The sequence below is a fragment of the Schistocerca nitens genome, chromosome 6 (genome assembly GCF_023898315.1).
Source record: "Schistocerca nitens isolate TAMUIC-IGC-003100 chromosome 6, iqSchNite1.1, whole genome shotgun sequence".
NCBI lineage: Eukaryota > Metazoa > Arthropoda > Insecta > Orthoptera > Acrididae > Schistocerca > Schistocerca nitens.
This window is the reverse complement of record NC_064619.1, coordinates 238,391,630-238,414,120: the sequence shown is the minus strand read 5'-3', so window position 1 is coordinate 238,414,120 and position 22,491 is coordinate 238,391,630. Positions and strand designations below refer to the sequence as shown.

The following is a 22,491-nucleotide window of genomic DNA, read 5'->3' as shown; positions in this document are numbered from 1 at the left end:
GGTCTGCCCGACGGGTGACTCTAGCCATACGATTAAATAAAACTGTAGATTTGGGCTTATCCAAAATGTGACAGAGTATTTCGTACGTGGAAGTATTGATGAAACTACCATGACGTGGAAATGGAAACTAGCTAAAGAAGCGTACTGTACAAAGGGAGGCGGAGGAGGAGATGCACGGACTGTAACCTCAGCACAATGAAGGGAAATATAGAGCGAAGTATAGCAGGATATCAGGCAGGGTACTGACAATACAGAAATGCGGTGAACAGACACAGAAAGCACGTGGAGAATAGTTTCAAATTAACGAGAGAGAAGGTTTAAACTATGATAAAAGGTAACACTGAGCGAGTGTACCAAGATCTTCACTTTAAAACAAGACTTTACCAAATAAGTGAAAGAGGGCAGAATAGTAACAGATGATAAAAAAGTAGCAGTATTAAGTAAAAAAACTGTAGGAAGGAAAATATTATGATGAGAACTCTCTGGAAAAGAAGAACTCGTCAGAGGAATAAATGAGCTGCATGATCATACAGTTTCGAAACTAGCGTCGCTCGGAGAAAGAACCGAAGAGACATTCTTTAAAATACTAATCAATACGTACGTGAATCGAGAAATAATCTACGATTTGGCGCAGGCGGGTACGATGATTATCCTGAATACCATCAACGAAAAACAGTGCTAGCAGTGTACAGGGTGTCCCAAGAATGTTGCGACGAACTGCGGTGTCGGAAACGCTATCCAACGATTATACAGAGCGTTGAAGTAATAGGCGCCGACACTTGACACCAAGCCGCACTTCCGGCAGCAAGTGTGACGTTGTACATTGACGGACCGTAGGCGGAACGTCCCACAGTGTTGCTCGCTGTTCAGTGATCGCTTCTGATTGCCACGAACGCCACGGAGGAGACGTAGCTAGCTGCTGCGTAGAGGCATTGACTCGTATGAATGTGGTGTTCTGTTGCCTCGGCGGATGGCGGATTCGGACATGGGTTTCCCGCAGTTTATTTTTGTCCTGGAACCTCTAGTATCTCCAACGTTTTTCGGTACACAGGAGAAAAATAAACTGCAGGTGGAAACTCGTGTAAAAAACCATCATCCACCAAGGCAACAGAGTATCACATTCAGAAGAGACAAGACCCATCTACGCAGCAGTTAGCTTCATCTTCTCTACCGGCGATCATGGCAATCATTTGCGATCAATGAGTAACAAACAGCGTTGCGAGAAGTTCCGCCTATGATCCGTCAGTGCGCGAAGTCACGTTTACTGCCAAAGGGGTGGCATAGTGGCAGGCGCCGGCGTCTATAACTTGGACTCTCTGCAGCGTCACTGGATGACTTTTCGGACAAGAGTTTCTATTCAAGATTTGTTCCTTAAGACACCCTCTACAACCCCTCGAAGTTTGCCACAACATTTATGGACACCCTGTAGATAAAGCAGGCTCATATTATACTACGAAGGAAACACAGTGAAGGAATTCTCTGTAATAAGTATCACTCAATATGATCCAGTGTGCCGGTTTTCATTACCTAATTAACCAGAAACAAAAACAATCGCCGGCCGGGATGGCCGAGCGGTTCTAGGCGCTACAGTCTGGAACCGAGGGACCGCTACGGTCGCAGGTTCAAATCTTGCCTCGGGAATGGATGTGTGTGATGTCCTTAGGCTAGTTAGGTTTAAGTGGTTATAAGTTCTAGGGGCCTGATGACCTTAGAAGTTAAGTCCCATAGTGCTCAGAGCCATTTGAAACATTTTGAACCAAAAACAATCTGTAGAATGCGGTTTACTTGTTTTCAGCAAATATTGTACATTAGGGAAAGGAAAAAGAAGCAGATGACGAGATCATATGTGGTGGAGCGAAAGCTCTGCTTTGACAATGATTAGAAACGAAACCAACCATGGCCGTTTCAAAGAAATTATCCTTGTATTCGTCTGAAGTGAAACTATGGAAAACGTAAATGTGGATCATCGGATGGAGATAGGAACACTGCTCTTCGTTGATATTGAGTGCCCTGTCTTAACCATTGCCCTACCACGCTCGGTTACGTAGTAAGTTTATTTCTGTAGCAAACTGACTGGCTCCTTTTTGTTATAACAAAAAAAGAGCAATGTATCTGAAAACCGTCTATAGCAACTTTTCCTTTAGAACAGCATGTGTCTGTGTGCCTAACCGAAATGCTTGCGAATGTCAGAATTACCAACAAATAATGTTACTACTTCCAAATTTTATTATCAACAGGAACTGACTCTCAATGAGGTCACAGTTAATATTTTATTAGATAGCGCAGTCGCACATAAATACACAGCGCACAGATCCATGACAGACGATGCTCGCACGTTAGCACTGAAACAGAACACCTTGAATGAGAAGTAAATTCAATCAAAACAATTGCGGTATACCAATTACTCAACTATCCAAATGTAAAGCTTATCCAATAGGCTCAAGGCAATATTAGCTGTAGAGGAGCAAAACTATAAAGGGTGCAAACGATATCTGTTCACAGAGTGCAACGTAACACAGTGGTGTAGATGAAATGTAAACAAACAAATTTCTATAGAACGCTTATGGTCCATAAAGCCGGAAAACAGTCTCAAATTGGCCTACAAAATGCACCCACCTTACAGAGATTGCGCTCTGCACGAACTTTTGGCTGAAATTGTCCCTGAATATTAAAAACGCATTTTATTGCACCTAGAAAATGTGAAATTGACGTTTGTGTAAATTTTATCTAAAAATATTTTGAATTTTAACAGCATAACATTAGCAATTAAATCGTTTTGTTTGTCTGACCTTCTTATTACTGGACTGCTGGGCTTGTAAGGAGTAAGTTTAGATTTAATTGTATACGTACTTTCTTTCTTGGTAAGTTTTACAGAAATCTTTTTTCCTTTCATTACCCTGAAGGGAAAGTTTCAATAGGCAATGTTGACGAAATAGCTCTTAATGACGGTGGCATAAGAGAGGGAGAGGATATTTAAAATCTCGCACGGCGCCCATTCGCAGTAGCTTACATGTCTTTTTGTAGGTCAATTTGAGACTGTTTCCCGGCTTGAAAGTCCTCAAGTGCCCTATACCAATTTGTTTGTCTCGATTTTCCTTAGACCACTGTGATACCTAGTAAACAGTTAACGTTTACACTCTGTAGAACAGCCATCATATAAGTACAGAGATTACTATACTTACAATACATATTCCAAAAAAAAAAAAAAGGTCTACTAATTCTGTGCTTACAAAATAAGTGGGTGGAAGTGGACATTAGGAAATGGGCACAAAGAGGGGGAGCGGATGAACAGAGAGAGAGAATAAGAGAAAGCTGACAGAAAAAGTGGGAGGAAGAAATGGACAGACATAGTGGAGAGGAGGAGATGGTCAGAGATAGTGGGAGAGGACATGGATAATTTAGGGGAGGAGGAGGAGGATGAGATGGACAGAGATAGGGGGGAAGAGTAGATGGACAGAGAGAGGTGCAGGAGGAGATGGATAGGGACAGGGGCAGCAGGAGACAAATAGAGGAGGAGGTAGACAGAGAGAGGGGAGATGGAAATAAACGGAGAGAAGGAGAGGTTGAGATGGATAGAGACAGACCACAAGCGTCCTATACCAAATCGTTTGTCCCGATTTGCTCTACACCATTGTGGTACGTTGTAAACAGTTATCGTTCACACTCTGTAGAAAAGCTACCATATAAATACAGAGATTACTATACTTATAGTACATTTTCGAAAGAAACTTCTAATTCTGTCTTACAAATAAACTACAGTTGTGGCTGGAAATGGATATTCCTTTCAGATTCAACGGTTGCATAATATTATATTAGCGTTATGAAATACAGGGTACAACAGAAATGTATTTCACAAATTGCAGGGCACATACCTCACAGGTAAACGAAGAAATTATGTTACATGAACATAGGTCTGGAAAAGCTTTATTTCCATGTTACAACTCATTTTCTATAACTCATTAACCATTGGAAACACCCACGCACACAACGCACCAGCATACCAAATGCAACTCTTTCTCACAGGAGATGTTCAATATGTCTCCCGAGAATATTTATACATGCATCAATGGCTTCAAAGTTTTTCCTATCGGGGCATCTCCGATCCATACATCACATGGGCATCTACCATCTCTACATTTGTGTATACTGCCATTCTATGACTCAAGTCTGTGATTAAATCTATGTAGTGACCCGTGTGCTTGCAACGGTGATACTAATCGCTAGAACAGTTGATGTTACCTGTAAACAAGCAATGACGTACGTCGCATGGCAGCAGGGACATGTAAAACAAAAAACTGGCGGTGCACAACGTAATCAGACGTCACCAAGAGTGCATGTTCCCCATGACTCTAACGGTCTATTCTTGTGTGTTTCCCTGTATTAATGAGCTGGAGAAAATTAATTGTAACATGAAAACAAAGCTATTCCATGGCGATGTTCATGTAAAATAATTTCCTCGTCTGCGTGTGAGGAATGTGTCCTGCAAATATGCTATACATTTGTTTATACCCTGTATGCCATGAATATCAGTCCTGTTCTGGTGATTACCACATGGTGGTGTTATGTGAAGAGACATCATCATGCATCAGCTGTGAGATGTCATAACCACCATATGTTTCGCTATGTAGCGGGGAGAAATTATTTAATGAGGATTCTCGAATACATTTCGAAGTCGTCATGATACAGAATGGAAGAAACGTCTGCTAAATCTCTAGTAATGTGTAGTTGAAGCTTACGAGAGAACTTTTTATTGTATATGAAAATAAATAAGTTTTCATTGGATCCTAAACTGCGTATACATAGTTTACGCTTTTAATGTAGTCACTTTACGTACTCAGAAAGGAATAAGCTCTAGTCTCTCAAAAAGAAAAGGTAAAAACATTTTCAAATGACTCTTAATTTTCTCCGTTAAAATAGAACAGAACGAAGAAAAGCTATTTTTTAATTCTTACTGGAAGCGCTCTGAATAATTTAAGTGAAATTTAGAATGTCTCTGATAAGCATTTGAAAGGATATTCCGCACCAAATTACGGCGTGTAGAGTGAGAAGCATCTAATATAGTGCTCCACTTTGCGAAAAGCTAAATAAAAATGTTTTTTCAATAAGATACGTATAGGTATAAATTTTTGTTTTTAATCAAGAATTACTAAAGAGAGTAAGAAAGTGAAAACTGTAAGTATTCGATACAAATGCTGCAACTAGTTATCGAACTACGGCGCAAATCAGATACTGGAAGTTTTAATGAGTAACTTCCAATTTAGACTGTTGCTTCTTCTCGTGCAGATAAGAATAAAGTCTATAACTGTAATGAAAACCCATGCATAATTCATGTAATACTTGATAATGTATAGTATGAATACGTAAAAAGTGAAGTGAAGTAGAGAGAAAAATGTATGAATAGAATAAAAGTGTGTGCGTAATAAAGTATGCACGAGAAATCGCCATGCATTGAAGGGCAGAGAGTGGTGGTACCCGAGTCACCAGGGGGAGTTGGACTGCCGCCACGGCCCACGGCCGCCGCCTGCAGCGGGATAAGAAGAGGAGAGAGGAAGCACCTGAAAGAGAGCGCGCCCGTTAACATCACCGAAAACCTCTGGCCGCCCAGCGCACAGCCTCAGACGCGCAACAGCTTCCATGCAGGTTGCATTACACTATCACCAAAAGATACACACAGTAATAGCACAGTCATTATCATCAACACATTACAGTATCATTTCTGCTGCACGGAGGCACTCAGCAGAGCAGACGAAAAACTAGGAGAGAGGTCTACGTTCCGTTCGGATAACAAAGGCAGCGACCCTCGCAGAGTGAATATGTGTGCCGCCGGTCGGAGACTCGACGTTAAACCTGTGACTGCTGCGGTTAGCTATCCCCTTGTAGAATTCAGATGGCTGGAAGTGGATCACTCCACAACTCACCGACTTAACATATTTTTTTGAATTTTAAAGGTTTCACGTTACAACAGTAAAGGGAGGATGACAAAGCCAGCCTCTGTAGACACGTTGTCCGCCCCGATAGCTGAGTGCTCAGCCGGCATGGTAGCTCAGCGTGTTCGGTCAGAGAGCTGGTTGGCCTCTGCAATAAAAAAACTGAGTGGAACGATCAACAAACGAACTTTAACAGATGTCATGTGACGTCCGCAACGACCAAACACAACGATCAACAACGAAGAAAATGCAAAAAAAAAGTGGTCAGCGTGACGGACTGCCGTCCTAAGGGGCCCGGGTTCGATTCCCAGCTGGTCGAGGATTTTCCCCGCTCAGAGACTGGGTATTGTGTTGTCTTCGTCATCATTTCATCCCCATCCGGCGCTAGGTCGCCCAGTGTGGCGTCGAACGTAGTAAGACCTGCACCACGGCGGCCGAACATGCCCCGTAAGGGGCCTCCCGGCCAGTGACGCCAAACGTTGATTCCCATTTGTAGACACGTTTTGATTACATTCGTCTAAAAAAGGAAAAAAAAATCAGTGGCAAAAACAAAACACGATCTTTCTGGAAGATGCTTCCTCCGTGAACCCAGATCCGATTTCCGAATTTCTGTATCGGTCTGAATTTCCATGTGATATTGATTTCTGCATATGCTTACATCAGCGCATGTACTACACAATTATATGTGCCTTGTAAAAAGATAACCAAAAAATCTGTGCCAGTACACAAATTAATCAAAGCAATGAGAAACGTAAGAGTAAAGCAAAGTGAATAAAGATACATACTAATATTTTCTTCCTGATTTGCTAAGATACTTTGCCTCAGGCGTGTCAGTTTTTCACTGTGACATATAGCTCTTAAAGCGGATGGTAAATTAGTATATTACAGAGTTTTCTTTGTTTTAGAGGTGATCCCAGCTATTTTTGTCATACAAAAATAACAGTCTGTTCAGAAATCTGTTGGTTGCCTTCAAATCATGTGGACACCAAAGGACATGTGATCTGATCCTTTTAACCAGCCTGTCAGGAGTGTAGGACATGTCAAACAGCATATGTGGGAGGCCCATGTTTTGTCTTGTTCGACAACGCTGCACCACAAATAAAGCTCGTAGTGCGGTATTACGTATCGATACCACCCACGGGTGTTAACGTTGTCAGTTGGAATTGTGTGTTTCCGTCTGAAGCTGACAGTGGTGGCACGGGATCTGGCGGAACCAATGGGGCGGGCCCACTGGGCCATGCTTACAGTGGCTGTGGACTGTGAGCACGCTCACCGCTGCGATATAGGATGGCCAGCGGCATACACTGAACACGCTTGGGCTTGGAGCCAAATCACTGTGGGATGCTGTGTAGACGCATTGACACCACTGTTCATGCTTCAGAACAGACAGTCTCTTCCTGGCTGACATTGTGATAGCTGGACACTGTTCCTTGCTACATTTTTTGTAGACGCATTCACACCACTGTTCATGCTTCAGAACAGACAGTCTCTTCCTGGCTGACATTGTGATAGCTGGACACTGTTTCTTGCTACATTTTTTGTAGACGCATTCACACCACTGTTCATGCTTCAGAACAGACAGTCTCTTCCTGGCTGACATTGTGATAGCTGGACACTGTTTCTTGCTACATTTTTTGTACTGAGTCTTCGTATACTTGGAGAAATACTAGTTAAGTACATTTTTTGTTTGTCTTGTTAAGTTTTTCGCTAATCGTGTCTACTCCTGTCCAGCTTTTCTACGACGGCCGCCACACCACACTTTAGCCCACCTCATGTATAAAGTTGTACACAAAATACAGAATTGTTTTTACAACAGGAATAAGTGTGCGTTTTTGCGATTACAGGGTTAACTTGTCACACATATAACAAAGAGAAATGGGTTGTTTATACAGGTGAAGACATTACTCCTTCACATAAATCTCCAACCTTCACGAATCTGCAGCAACTAGCTCTGCGAGGTCAGAGCTCTGTCACTACTGGAACTGATGCAACAAACACAGTGCGATGAGACGTAACATGAGGGTGACGTATTCGCCCCCTTCGTATCCTGGCAGTGAATGTCGGAAGTGGGGATCAGGCATTTAATTCCTTGTATATATTTCCACTGTTTACTAACAATTACAGCCGTAAAAAATAAATAAAAGCAAATAATTACGCAATACCAAAGTAACCAATATTTTCAATATACCAATATTTTCGATATACCAATATTTTCAAGTTATTTTATGCATAGATGGTACTGCATCACGAAATTTTCGAATTATTTATGACAAAGATACTGTTGACCAGAGTGACCGAGTTTCATTTGTAACAAGAGGAACGAAGGCAGATAGGCGTCTTTTGTTCCTAATATAATGTACGTTACACTTATACTCGAATGAGACTCTGCAATTTCCACAGTAAATGTTCTACGTTGAGTGAACCTTTGTGTCCATCCTCAAACCAGTGCCACACCGAGGTGCAAATCAGACCTTTGGATCTGGGTGGAATGAGGCAAGTAGAAGGAGACAGGTTGTGTCACAGTTTTTTATGTCTCCCCTACAGCAGCGGATCCGCGTGGCATAGTCGAGTGAGCGGCGCCTGCTTGCCATCACTCGCTATTCACGTCGTTTGGGCCTACTTGTTTTCAGGGAGGAGAGCGCTTTTCGAGTGCGACCGAAACGGCTAGTGTTCCCCTTCACGCGACTAAGGAAGTATGGATGTGGGGCCCACGAAAACTACGGGCCCGCAACGAACTTGTGACGACACACCACTACAATGTCCGCCATACTTCGCGAATGCTCTGCTCTCTGCAGGGCCCACAGGGAATCAGTATGTCAATGAAAACTTATCGCCTAAAGGTCGTAACTTTGTTGTGTGTTATGGAGAGCTTGCATGCATTTAAATGCGCAGTTAAGAATTATTAAATAGTTACTCGCTTACCGCCGAAGACGACTGCTGGCACTGGTAAGACCTGCGGTGTCACGTGCTCTGAAGTACGCTCCGAGGCCTGTCCTCCTCGTGGGCCTCGACATGGCGGTTAGTGATTTCACAACGCAGCGTTAGGTCTAGCAAGAGCAAATCGTGTGGTCACTGCAACATCGCGGTCAGTCCACATCCGCTCGGCTGTGACATTGTGTGAGGTAGCGTCGGCCATCTTCGGCAACTTCTGCCAAGTTTACTCGCCCTCACTCTTGCACACCGCAGCCTCGTAAACGCAACACGGATCGGGCACGCGCCTGCAGTGCTCTAGTCCCACGTTTCTCAACCTCTGCAGCACACCCAAGTACTTTTCAAACTTTCGCGACGCTCCAGCAAGTGATATTTTTTTTCCTAGATGCAAAATAGCAAACACAAACTACATACAAAAATTATTGTTAAGCATATAATCATATAAAATGATTGACGATTTCTTGCGAATTGAACTACTCCAAGAAACGATTTGGAGATAAATTTTTTGCACTCTAGACATTTTATCTACAGAATATTAGAACACATTAAAAATATCACACCACACATGAAACACGTATTCGCGACACTGCAGTGTGTCACGACACGTTGACTGAGAAACGTTGCTCTAGTCTGCCCCCCCCCCCCCCCCAAACAGAACTTGCACTCTCAACCGTTTTTACCACGCCACAGATGCCTTAGATTAATAGTCACAACAATAAAACATTAATAAGTTTCAATATAATTATATATATATATATATTTTACACATGATAATATATTATGCACTATGTGATCAAAGTATCCGGACACCTCGCTGAAAATGACTTACTAGTTTGTGGCACCAACCAACGGTAATGTTGGAATTAAATATAGTGTTGGCCCACTCTTAGGCTTCTTGACGGCTTCCACTCTCGCAGACATACGTTCAATGAAGTGCGGGAAGGTTTCTTGGGCAATGGCAGCCCATTCTTCACGGAGTGCTACACTGAGGAGAGGTATCGATGTCGGTCTGTGAGGCCTGGCACGAAGTCGGCGTTCCAAAACATCCCTAAAGTGCTCTATAGCATTCAGGTCAGGACCCTGTGCAGGCCAGTCCATTACAGCGATGTTATTGTCGAGTCACCACTCCGCCATAGGCCGTGCTAGATCGTGTTGAAAGATGCAATCGCCAGCTCCGAATTGCTCTTCAACAATGGGAAGCAAGAAAGTTCTTAAAACATCAATGCAAACCTGTGTTGTGATAGTGCTACGCAAAACAACAAGTGGTGCAACCCCAATCCATGAAAAACAGGACCACACCATAACACCACCCCCTCCGAATTTTACTGTTGGCACTACACACGCTGGCAGATGGGGTTCACCGTGAATTCGCCATACCCACATCATGCCATCGGATTGTCACATTGTTTTCCGTGATTCGTCACTCCATACAACGTTTTCCACCGTTCAATCTTCCAATCTTTACACTCCTTACATCAAGAGAGACGTCATTTGGCATTTACATCTTCATCTACATCTACATTTATACTCCGCAAGCCACCCAACGGTGTGTGGCGGAGGGCACTTTACGTGCCACTGTCATTACCTCCCTTTCCTGTTCCAGTCGCGTATGGTTCGCGGGAAGAACGACTGTCTGAAAGCCTCCGTGCGCGCTCTAATCTCTCTAATTTTACATTCGTGATCTCCTCGGGAGGTATAAGTAGGGGGAAGCAATATATTCGATACCTCATCCAGAAACGCACCCTCTCGAAACCTGGCGAGCGAGCTACACCGCGATGCAGAGCGCCTCTCTTGCAGAGTCTGCCACTTGAGTTTATTAAACATCTCCGTAACGCTATCACGGTTACCAAATAACCCTGTGACGAAACGCGCCGCTCTTCTTTGGATCTTCTCTATCTCCTCCGTCAACCCGATCTGGTACGGATCCCACACTGATGAGCAATACTCAAGTATAGGTCGAACGAGTGTTTTGTAAGCCACCTCCTTTGTTGATGGACTACATTTTCTAAGCACTCTCCCAATGAATCTCAACCTGGTACCCGCCTTACCAACAATTAATTTTATATGATCATTCCACTTCAAATCGTTCCGCACGCGTTCTCCCAGATATTTTACAGAAGTAACTGGTACCAGTGTTTGTTTCGCTATCATATAATCATACAATAAAGGATCCTTCTTTCTATGTATTCGCAATACATTACATTTGTCTATGTTAAGGGACAGTTGCCACACCCTGCATTAAGTGCCTATCCGCTGCAGATCCTCCTGCATTTCGCTACAATTTTCTAATGCTGCAACTTCTCTGTGTACTACAGCATCATCCGCGAAAAGCCGCATGGAACTTCCTACACTATCTACTAGGTCATTTATATATATTGTGAAAAGCAATGGCCCCATAACACCGGCAAGCCACCCAACGGTGTGTGGCGGAGGGCACTTTACGTGCCACTGTCATTACCTCCCTTTCCTGTTCCAGTCGCGTATGGTTCGCGGGAAGAACGACTGTCTGAAAGCCTCCGTGCGCGCTCTAATCTCTCTAATTTTACATTCGTGATCTCCTCGGGAGGTATAAGTAGGGGGAAGCAATATATTCGATACCTCATCCAGAAACGCACCCTCTCGAAACCTGGCGAGCGAGCTACACCGCGATGCAGAGCGCCTCTCTTGCAGAGTCTGCCACTTGAGTTTATACTCAAGTAATATTACGTTCATAATGTAAACACTAAATTACATTGATAGTCTTAGATAGAAATTGATTAGCACAAGTCAACAAAATTACGCTTTGTGCTTTCGACCCGCATGGACTCGCTCGACCATGAAATCCATTTTCTCACATCCCGCTTAACTGTCGTATTACTTGCTGTGGTTCCTGATGCAGTTTGGAATTCCTGTATGATTGTCTGGATAGAGGTCTGCCTATTACACATTACGACCCTCTTAAACTGTCGGCGGTCTCTGTCAGTCAACAGATGAGGTCGGCCTGTAAGCTTTTGTGCTGTACGTATCCCTTTACGTTTCCACTTCACTATCACATCGGAAACAGTGGACTTAGGGATGCGTATGACACAAGTGAGACCCTATCACCTGACCATGTTCGAAGACCGTGAGTTCCGCGGAGTGCCCCAGTGTGCTCTCCCACGATGTCTAATGACAACTGAGGTCGCTGATATGGAGTACCTGGCAGTAGATGTCAGCGCAATGCACCTAATATGAAAAAAATATATTTTTGGGGTTGTCCGGATACTTTTCATCACATAATGTATATAAGTTGCATATAATTATAATAATCCGTTTAACAGCGAAAATACCGTATAAAATCTCTTACTATACTAATAATTTGTTTACATTAGTGGTTAGTACACCGCTTTATGGTAAGTTCCATGAAATTTCATTTTCTATAAATATATCATTTTAAATGCAATCATCCCAAAATTTGAGAAGTACATGGGTCATACAACTGAGGCACTGAGAACCGTTGTGGTCTAAAGCACAGAAACAAAGTTTTGAACAAAATAAATGTTTGTGAAAATGAAATTTATAGGCAAACCAAAGTTTCTATTTATTATTAATTTTAATTCACAAAATTTTTATGTATATTGGCTAGTGACAACAGCCTCTTTTGACAGTTGCAATGTTTGTAATTAAAGTGAAACCAGAATCAGAAAATGAAAAACAGGCACTAAAGGCACCACATACACAATTATGACCTATTCCAACACTTTCTGTCCTCGTTATCATCATTTTCGTTAAGCAAACTCTGTGGCTTGAGCTTCAGATAAAACTGCCAGTACACCAAGTATTACTACTACGTTCATAATGTAAACACTAAATTACATTGATAGTCTTAGATAGAAATTGATTAGCACAAGTCAACAAAATTACGCTTTGTGCTTTCGACCCGTATGGAAATGAATATCCTGGAAATTAGTGACACACCTTATCGTGAATGTTCATATATACATTGTGGGGCTAGAGATATATATAAAGCTGCTTCACCATAGGAAACATATGTCAACAGCATACATACATGCTACAATCTCAAAATACACTGCTGGCCACCGTAAATGCAACACCAAGAAAGACAAGAGGTAGCACAACAAAATTTATTTTGTAGACAACATGTTGACCAAGTATCAAATGATTACGTTTACAGACGTCTGTGACTTGTGGTTCCTGCCAGAATCAGTAGCCAGAGTAGCCGCCATTGTTGGAGATCACCGCTGCCACACGTCTCGGCATTGAGTCAAAGAGACGTTGGATGTGTTCCTGGGGTACAGCAGCCCAAGCAGCTTCCACACGTTGCCAAAGATCATCTGGTGCGGCAGCTGGGGATGTAATCTGGGTCACTCGTTGAGCAACCATGGACCACATGTTTTCTATCGGCGAAAGATCCGGAGAGCGAGCCGGCCAGGGAAGCAATTCAATCTGGTTATTGACGAAGAACCTTTGGACAATGCGTGCCACGTGTGGTCGCGCATTATCCTGTTGAAACATGGCTGTGGCCGAGCCCTGAAGGTAAGGAAGGACAACTGGCTCCAGCACCTCAGATATGTAGCGCCGGCTATTTAAAGTACCGGCAATGCGTACTAGAGGCGTGCGAGAGTAATATCCAACACCGCCCCATACCATAATACCCGGTGCAAGACCAGTGTGGCGGTGCATAATGCAGCTGTCCAGCATCCTCTCTCCACGGTGTCTCCACACTCGAATCCGACCATCGTGGTGCTGCAGACAGAAGCGTGCCTCGTCAGTAAAGACAACGTCATTCCATTCTGCCGTCCACATCCGTCTGTCATCACACCATTGGCGACGGAGACATCTGTGGTTCTGCGTCAATGGTAGACGAAGCAATGGACGTCTTGCGGACAGACCACTCTGCTGTAAACGGCGTCGAATGGTACGCGCAGACACTGGATGATGCGTTACAGACGCAATGTGCTGTGCTATGGTTCGGGATGTCACTGAGCGATCCGTCACTGCCATGCGCACAATTTGCCTATCAGCACGTGCAGTGGTGCACCGAGGTGAATGCGATCGACCACGTCGGTCCGTCGTACCCTCCTGCATCCAACGGTCACATATCCGCATTACAGTTGTTTGGTTTCGTCCAACACGACTAGCGATTTCTCTGTATGATAATCCACGATCTCGGTAAGCCACTATCCTTCCTCTGTCGAACTCGGATACTTGATCAAACGATGTTCGCTGTTGTCTACGAGGCATAACTGATCGTCTTGTGAAACAACCACAAGGTAAACGCACGTGCCGAAAGTACACTCGTCGAAATCGCCAAGCCTTAAATGGCGCTAAGAGGTGGCGCCACAGGCGCGCGTGATGTGCGTCTGCGCTGAAATTCTAATCAGTTGCAAATCTCATCGCTGCAAACCCATGGTGTAAATTTCACTTGATTCGGATGCTTCCTTCATGGTGTTGCATTCACGGTGGCCAGCAGTGTAGATGTTGTGCTTTAATCCCTTATGGTTCTCATCGCCTCAATTTATTTAAGAACTTTAACAGAACTTTAACGTTGTTAACGTTGTGAACCATGTGAAGCTCGAAAAACGGTAGTTAAATCAGTTAAAAAATCTGCATGCTTTGTATTGCATATTAATCACAGTAAAATCCACTTCTCCATTCCTTTCGATGAAATACGTTCCAAACAGAAATGTAGGTGGATCTAAAGTATTCTTGTAAAGGAGACGAGACGTTTTCCTATGGAAAAGGCTTCGATTCCTAAAAATCTTTGATTTATGACACCAAAAAAAGTATTAAGTGTAGTAAGCAAATTCAGTGAATCGCTGGTACTAACAGCGTTCCGTCTTCTGAAAATGAACGCAGCTCCATTCAGCTCCTGCGGGAAGCAGCGAACACGAGCGTTCCACGTCAGCTAACGGTCTCTCTTGAATCTGTAGTGTTCTGCTTCACTTATCGTTCCGTCATTCCAAGAAAGATAAATGACAACGTGATCATAACTGTATGTCAGAAACAATGTATAATACGTTAGCTGATTTGCGGCATTCATGAAATGTATTAAAATATTGGTATGGATGCATCGTACTTACCGTCCAAGCTGTGTGCACACTACTCACTTCCCGCCACTCTTCCAGCTGGTGTAAATCATTCTACTGCGAGTAAGTTGTTTGTGAAGTATTACATTACAGCAGCTCATTTCTGTGAATTTTTCTAGTGTTTTATACTTCGTTGTAATTGTTTATGAGGACGTAAAAGCGTGGTCTCTGTGATGATGTAAATATGCCGTCCATCCGTGTCAGATATATGAGGAGGAAATACGTTTTCCATGTACCTTGATGTCTGGTGTGCTCACACGCTCCAGCGAGTTCGGACACATGTGGCCAGAGCAGCTGTAAGACGGTAGCTACTTACGTCTCTACTTCCGTCGCGATTAGGCGTACAGCACGGTTGACAGCGAAGCCGTGATGTGGAAACAAGGTAATGTAAATTCACGATGATACTAATTTATTGAGTATTCATGCTGCAGTTGGTCTCATAAAGTCACAGGACTTTGTGTCTGCAAAGTAAGACAGAAAACTATTGAACTGTATGTCAAGGTAAAACAAGGAAACATCGAACTGTTACGTCTTTGCGATTTCTTTTGCGTTGCTAAAACAGAAGTTTGGATTATCCAATCGCAGTTCAAGATATCAATCTTACCACCTCATATCTTCCAAATAACATTTTCCATCTTAAATTCACAGGGCTGGCTTAACATTTAAGGTGAATTTAAAGTCATTTATTTGTATCTCGATAACTACAAAAAGGTACAGTGTGTTAACGAAACTAATAACTAGAGATACCGGTTGAATCGTATGCGGAGAGCTCAATTTTCTATTGCATTTTTAAGCAATACATGGAAATTTAATATGAGTACCGACTGACTGTCCGCCAAACAATAGAATAAACACTAAGACTCGTACTCACGTACTTCTTGTTTATGGTAATGTCGAATGCGTTCTGCTCAACACCAAAGTTTCGTACCGTCTCATAAGCACTGCGCAGTGGCGTACGGCGTATGTACAGTAGATGTATTACAGTTCTCCCCCCCCCCCCCCCACCCCAATCCCCACCCACTCCCATCCCCACCCCGATTCCAATACCCCATAAAGTTTCGTACTTGGCTGACGAATCCTTCGGCGCCAAGTGATTGTATACTGCTCTTATCGCTAAATGAACTATGAGAAATACGATACTCAGTCATGTAAGAAGATGCAAGTGGTCCCTCCAAAAGTAAAAAAGAAATATCCGCTGAATTTTCAGTGTGCCTTAAATTACAACTATGTCAACAAAGAAAAGAGGGGAGGCAGTTGGCGTAGTAACATGACAAAAACAATGTTAAGACGCTTGATGCCACTGAGGACATAACGTCACGAAAATCAAAACTCGTCTGGGGAAAAACTTCCTTAATTTTCAGTACGATTCTCACAGACATCATAATTACTATGAGATCTATCGTAAATATGGCCTTCCAACCAAACCTGTATGTGTCACTAAAGTGTGTGAAAATGCACGAAACAATTTACCCAAATGCGAGTAAATCTATAGCAAATAAACTGATGGTCCAAAAGATTATGACCGCCCGTCTAAGAGACTGACGGTTCTGGGTGGTACGGATTCGACGAGTAGGTTTCTGGAGTTTTGTGGCAATAGATGTTGACATACAGGTCACGCAATTTCCGTAAATTATGGACCGGTGGTTTGCAAGGGTGGAAATGGCGCCCCATAGCCTTCAGAACAGGCGAAACTGGCAATCAATGAATTAAAGCAAGTTCACTCTCAATCTCCTCGGACTCCTGTAGCACGGCTCTGGTCTTATGCAGAGACATTTGTCCCGTTGAAAGATGAGAAGACATCAAGCTTGAAGGGATGGAGGTGGTCCGCAATAACAATCACGCAGTCGATTGCAACCGTAGGTGCTATGGAAGCTCAAGTGAATGTCCCCCATAACACAAAATTATCCCCATCGAATTGTGTCTGTGGTGCAGTGCGTGTTCCGAGCAGCTGTTCACCTGTATGACGACATATCTGAACTCGACCACCGACCTGGTGTTACAACAAACGAGTTTCGTCCGACCAGGCGACACTATTCGTATGCTTACCCCGCCAGTTGATTTCCTCATAGCTCTCCTTATCGCTGGAATGTTTCCCCTTGCATCTGCTCGGCTTATACAGGGTGTAAATTTTAAGTTGACAAACCAGAATAACTCGAAAAATAAGCTTCACACGAAAAACTATGTAGAATACAAAGTTGATTATTTTCGAGGGGGACATCTACTGGTGCTAAAATTAGCCCGCCACCCCTGCCCCCTGGGGGTGGGGTGGAGAGACAACTTTAAAATTTCAAATCGGAATCCACATTTTTTATTGCAGAATCAGATTCTACACAAAAAACTACTTACATTTTCTCTTAAACATTTCTTTTATTTCTTGGTAGTTGGAGCTGTAATTCAAGAAAATCCATGTTCTCATTTTTGCGTGGAAAATGGTTAAGGATAAATAAAAAAATACTTATTTACTTCGTAATTTGTGATTCTCTAAAACTAAAACTCTCCCTCTCTGCCCATAGGGTAGGGTTTGAGAGAGAGGAATTAGAGTTTTACAAATGTTGACCCAAATATTAATTTTTTCCGCAGGGTCAACATTTGTAAAACTCTATTTCCTCTCTCTCAAACCCTACCCTATGGGGAGAGAGGGAGAGTTTTAGTTTTAGCGAATCACAATTTACGAAGTAAATAAGTATTTTTTTATTTATCCGTAACCATTTTCCACGCGAAAATGAGAACATGGATTTTCTTGAATTACAGCGCCAACTGCCAAGAATCAAAAGAAATGTTTAAGAGAAAATGTAAGTAGTTTTTTGTGTAGAATCTGATTCTGCAATAAAAAATGTGGATTCCGATTTGAAATTTTAAAGTTGCCTCCCGCCCCACTCCCAGGGGGCAGGGGTGGCGGGTTAATTTTAGCACCAGCAGATGTCCCCCTCGAAAATAATCAACTTTGGATTCTACACTTTTTTTTTGTGCGAAGCTAATTTTTCGAGTTATTCTGATTTGTCAACTTAAGATTTACAACCTGTATCCCTTTCTTTCCGTGTCACGCACCCGCGACGCCGTCATGTGGCAGTTAATCTCGCAGAAGGTAGTGGTCATCAAGTTTTTTCTCATCAGTGTATAAATACTATAAAAAAATCTACTGTCGCATTTACAGACCGCCGCTGATAAAGTAGAGTACGTTTCCCGGTTCATCATCTCTGAAGTACGAAATCGACCGTGCTACCAAGTGATATGAAATCGTTATGGTTGGAAGAACGAACATTTTCTGTACTTTCAGCTAGTATCACATAGCTTGTAAATCCAGTGACCCAAATGAAAAGAGGTATGCTTTCATAACCGTGCGTTGAATCTTCACTCTCATGAGACGCTAGTTAGTGACAAATGGAAATCAGTTTCCGGCCAAGTAATATAGATGATGTTATACAAGAGGCAATTTAATTATTTGGTAAGTCGAATGAAAACTGCCAACTTCATGTACACTAGTGGTCGAAACTTAAGGACAAAAGTAACTTTCGAATGATTTTTCGATGCCAAGTAGCATAGCTCCATGAAACGTGGACCATACATAGAACTATAACAGTATAGTACAGAAAGCAATTGAAATAAATACGCAAGAGACGAAAAGAAATGACAATTTCATCGAAAGGCAAAAATTACTCTGAATTCACCGCTGTTCATAATGATTCACCGTATCTTACAAAAGGCGGGACATGGGTCTTTATAGGGTGTGTGATCATTACGTATGTCAATGCATGCTCTGACGTGCTTCCATACTGACCGTGAGATTGGTAAGGCGTTTTTGTTGTATCGCAGCCCATTCCTACACCAGAGCGCTTGACAGCTGCTGCATGGTTGTTGGTGCATGTAAACGTGTTGATGTACGTCTCCACGACGAATCCCACATGTGGTCGATTGGATTTAAGTCGGGGGAACGAGCAGGCCGGCTCATTCATAAAATATCTTCTCGTTCCAAGAACACCTCTGCTACGCCGTTCGAAGCAGCCGCGCATGTCATCCGTAACAATAAAGACAGAACCGAATGCACTCGTGAAAAGACACACGCAGGGAAGGGGTACAGTGTGAAACACGTATGTTATGTAGCAGCGATGGTGAGGCATGATAAAATCTTTGACCAGAGAGCCTTGTCTGCGCTTGACTGCGTGAGAGTGCAGTCTGTCGCGAGTCAGCAGTTGGAGAGTAGTAGCGCGTGTGAGATGAAGCAGTTGCGCTCGAGTCGCAGTTCAGCGCAGTTGCGAGGCAGTTGCGGTCGAGTCGCAGTAGAGTTCAGTTGCATGTAGGGAGTTAGCTGTTGTGAGAGGAGTCGGCGGGCGTCGACATGGCACTGGTCAAGATTCAGGACGAGGTATATTTTTTAAATAAGGTAATGAAGCAGCATTGCGCACATTTGATAATGTAATGTAAATTAACTGTAACTAATTTGTTCAAGAATCGCCCCAATAATAATTTCATTTTTAAACCAGCCATTTTTAACAAAGAATCCTTTTTTGAAATAATATTTCCCTTGCATTTCCTTAAAGAAAAGTTTCCCTTAAATTAAAAAATATATATTTGCGATGCATTTCCTCCAAGCTATGGCGAAAAATAAGAGCAGATCCAGTTTTACTGAGGTAAGAATTTGAGTTTAATCAGGGCCTAAAGATCGACATTTCGGTCAATTTGCATTTTTATTGTGACTGAGATTTCATTAACATTTAAAATATTATCATAAATTTCTCTGGGGAGGTTACACTTAGCTCTATGTCTATTCACATTTAAAATATTATCTTAAATTTCTCTGGGGAGCTTACACTAGGCTCCATTTCTATTAAATATAGTCATTTAAATTTTTGTGGGGAGGTTACAAGTGTGACGATGACGTTGACCGGTGAGTGTGTCATGTTCAGAGATTTGGACGACAGTTCTGCATCCCAACACAATAATGCCACGGCCACCAAAACGGTCACGTTCGACTATGCTAGACGTACCCTCATATGGCGAGAGGTCATAACACGTAACGAACTCACGAACATTGACGAACATGATAATTTTGGTCCCCCAGGTGTTATGGTGAGGGAAGTCATAACGTTGCATGGCCTAGTGTCTTCCAGCTCTTCGAACACGATACACTGACAAGTCAACGTTATCGTGCCACTGTACTCCTTTCGAATGTCCGTCTTCTCAGGGATGCATTTGGCCCTGAACTAATGAATGACAACGAGCGATCTCATCGAACAGCGCAGGTAGAGGAGCGCTCGGAACGGGAGGATGTTCGCCGAATGAACTAGCCTGCCCATTACAGACTTGAATCCCATCAGATACATGTGCGGTGCATTGAGGAGGAAGACTGGGAAGACTGGGTTTAACGCCCCGCTGACGAAGTCATTAGAGACGGAGCACAAGTTCAGATTGTGTCAAGGATGGAGGAGGAAATCGGCCGTACCCTTTCAGAGGAATCATTCCGATATTTGCCTGGAGTGATTTAGGTAAATCACGAGAGATCTAAATCTGGAAAGCTGGACGCGTATTTGAACCGTCGTTCTCCCGAATGCGAGTCCAGTGTGTTAACCACTGTGCCACCTCGCTCGGTATGTTTTCGGGACACGTATTGCAACACGTCCACATGCATCGACGACCATCCAGCAGTTATCATCTGCACCAATGGAGGAATGGGACGGCCTAACACAAAAACCCCATACCAACCTTGTGGTTGTGTAGTATGCATTGGTATCCGTGATGCTCAGGCACCTATTAAGAAGCATGTCTTCTTCTTATTCTTGGTTGGCTCTACAGTCCTTGAAGAACCTTGGCCTCCTGTATCACCTGCCTCCATTCTTCTCTGTTCATCGCCTTCCTTCTCCAATTTCTTATTCCCATCGCCTTTTGATCTTCTTCCATATCGTCCAGCCACCTTTTCCTGGGTCTACCTCTTCTCCTTCTCCCGTCGGGTTTTCCCATGAAAACTTTCTTGACATTCCTAGTTTTTGGCATTCTCAGAACATTTCCTGCCCATCTTATTCTTCCCTGCTTAATTTTAACAACAATATCAATCTGTCCAAAAAGTGTTTGTAATTCTACTTTTGTTCTTACTCTCCAGCCATCTTCCTCTCTCACTGCTCCAAAAATCCTTCACAGTATCTTCCTTTCCCATCTCAATAACCAGTTCTCCTCCTTTTATGTCAATACCCAGCCTTCTGATCCATATATTACTACAGGTCTTAATGTGGTCATGCATATTTTGATTTTTGTATTCCTACTAACATTCCTGGAATTAAATACATTCTGCAATGCAAAATAGCAAGTATTTCCACTCGCTATCCTTTCCTGGATTTCTACTGCTACTTTCTTGTCCTCCGTTATTACAGAACCTAAATATTTAAATGTTTTCTCTCTTTCATATTCCTTCCCATTCATTACTATTGAATTCTTTTGTGCTTTTATACTAGGCTCTACCATCATCATATACTTTGTTTTGTTTATATTTACTTCTAAACCTACTTCTCTTGCTGCTTCCTCTAACGTATCGTAGTTCCCATTTAGTGTCCTTACATTCCTTGCCAGTTACCTTCTGTTCTATAGTGTGGTTACGTGGGAGCGATACGTCATGCGAAAGTTTATTTCGTCGCACAATAAAGTAGAACGGAAGATGCCATAAGCTGATGGCACTGCTGTTTGCAAATAAGTACAGGAAAGGTCAAGTTCGAAGCAGTCTGCCTGCATATTTATTGCCACAGATTGCCTAAATTTTATCTGTGGTTGTGCTTCCTAGTTCGGTAGGTTTAAAGGCACTGATGTTTCACCTCTGGCTAGTGCCACCCGTATATACTTAAGAATATGCAAATTGTGGGTAGCATTGTAGTAGCCATTTATAGACCATAATATGTAGGGAATGTAGTACTGTGCTACTGGAATTTGTAGCAGTGAATATATCGTTAATAATATAGGCAAGAGAACATCAAGAATGGACAATGGAACAATGGTTGCCTTCACCGATTAGTGCAGGACTTGTCTGCCGTCTGAAGATCGTGGTTGGACGACGTGGAAGTGGGCAGGTATCGTTACACGTTTCAGCTATGCAATCCGACTAGAGGTTGCGCAGTCATATTTTGGACCAGTGTCATGGAGGATCGTCGGACCCCTCCCATTGTTGACCAGATTCATTTCAGAGCAGGGCAGTATCGGGACAGGACCCTCCAATCATTTTTCAAGCCTTATAGGCTTGAAAATTTCGGAGATGGATTTGCCTTTTAAGAAGACAGTTTACGAGCATACCGCGCACACTTTGAGAACGCTTTCCCCGAGCAGACAGGACTTAACGGAATGGAATGGTATGCGTTATCTGCTGATATGAATGCGACTGACCACGCTTGGGGCCAGTCTAAACTTGCACAGCGTCGTCGTCGCAAGATCTTGCACATATTCTCGATGTCCAGTGGAGGGTCGACCTCGACGTGGAACAAGACTAAGCCGAAACGTCACGAGCATCCTGTGGACATCATGTCAAACAGGATTAGAGCACGTTACACGGAACGGAGTGTGGCGACACGGTACTGAATGTATGTTGCCCG

General features: G+C 43.0%; 1 protein-coding gene across 1 annotated transcript in view; it reads right to left on the bottom strand.

The window, feature by feature from the left end:
• The window catches only part of LOC126262820 (uncharacterized), an 817,803-nt gene that overhangs the window by 199,959 nt on the left and 595,353 nt on the right, over positions 1-22,491 (bottom strand). The window contains exon 4 of the mRNA XM_049959668.1: positions 5,473-5,555. Coding sequence (XP_049815625.1) covers positions 5,473-5,555 — 83 coding nt within the window. The remainder of the gene's footprint in view (positions 1-5,472; positions 5,556-22,491) is intronic.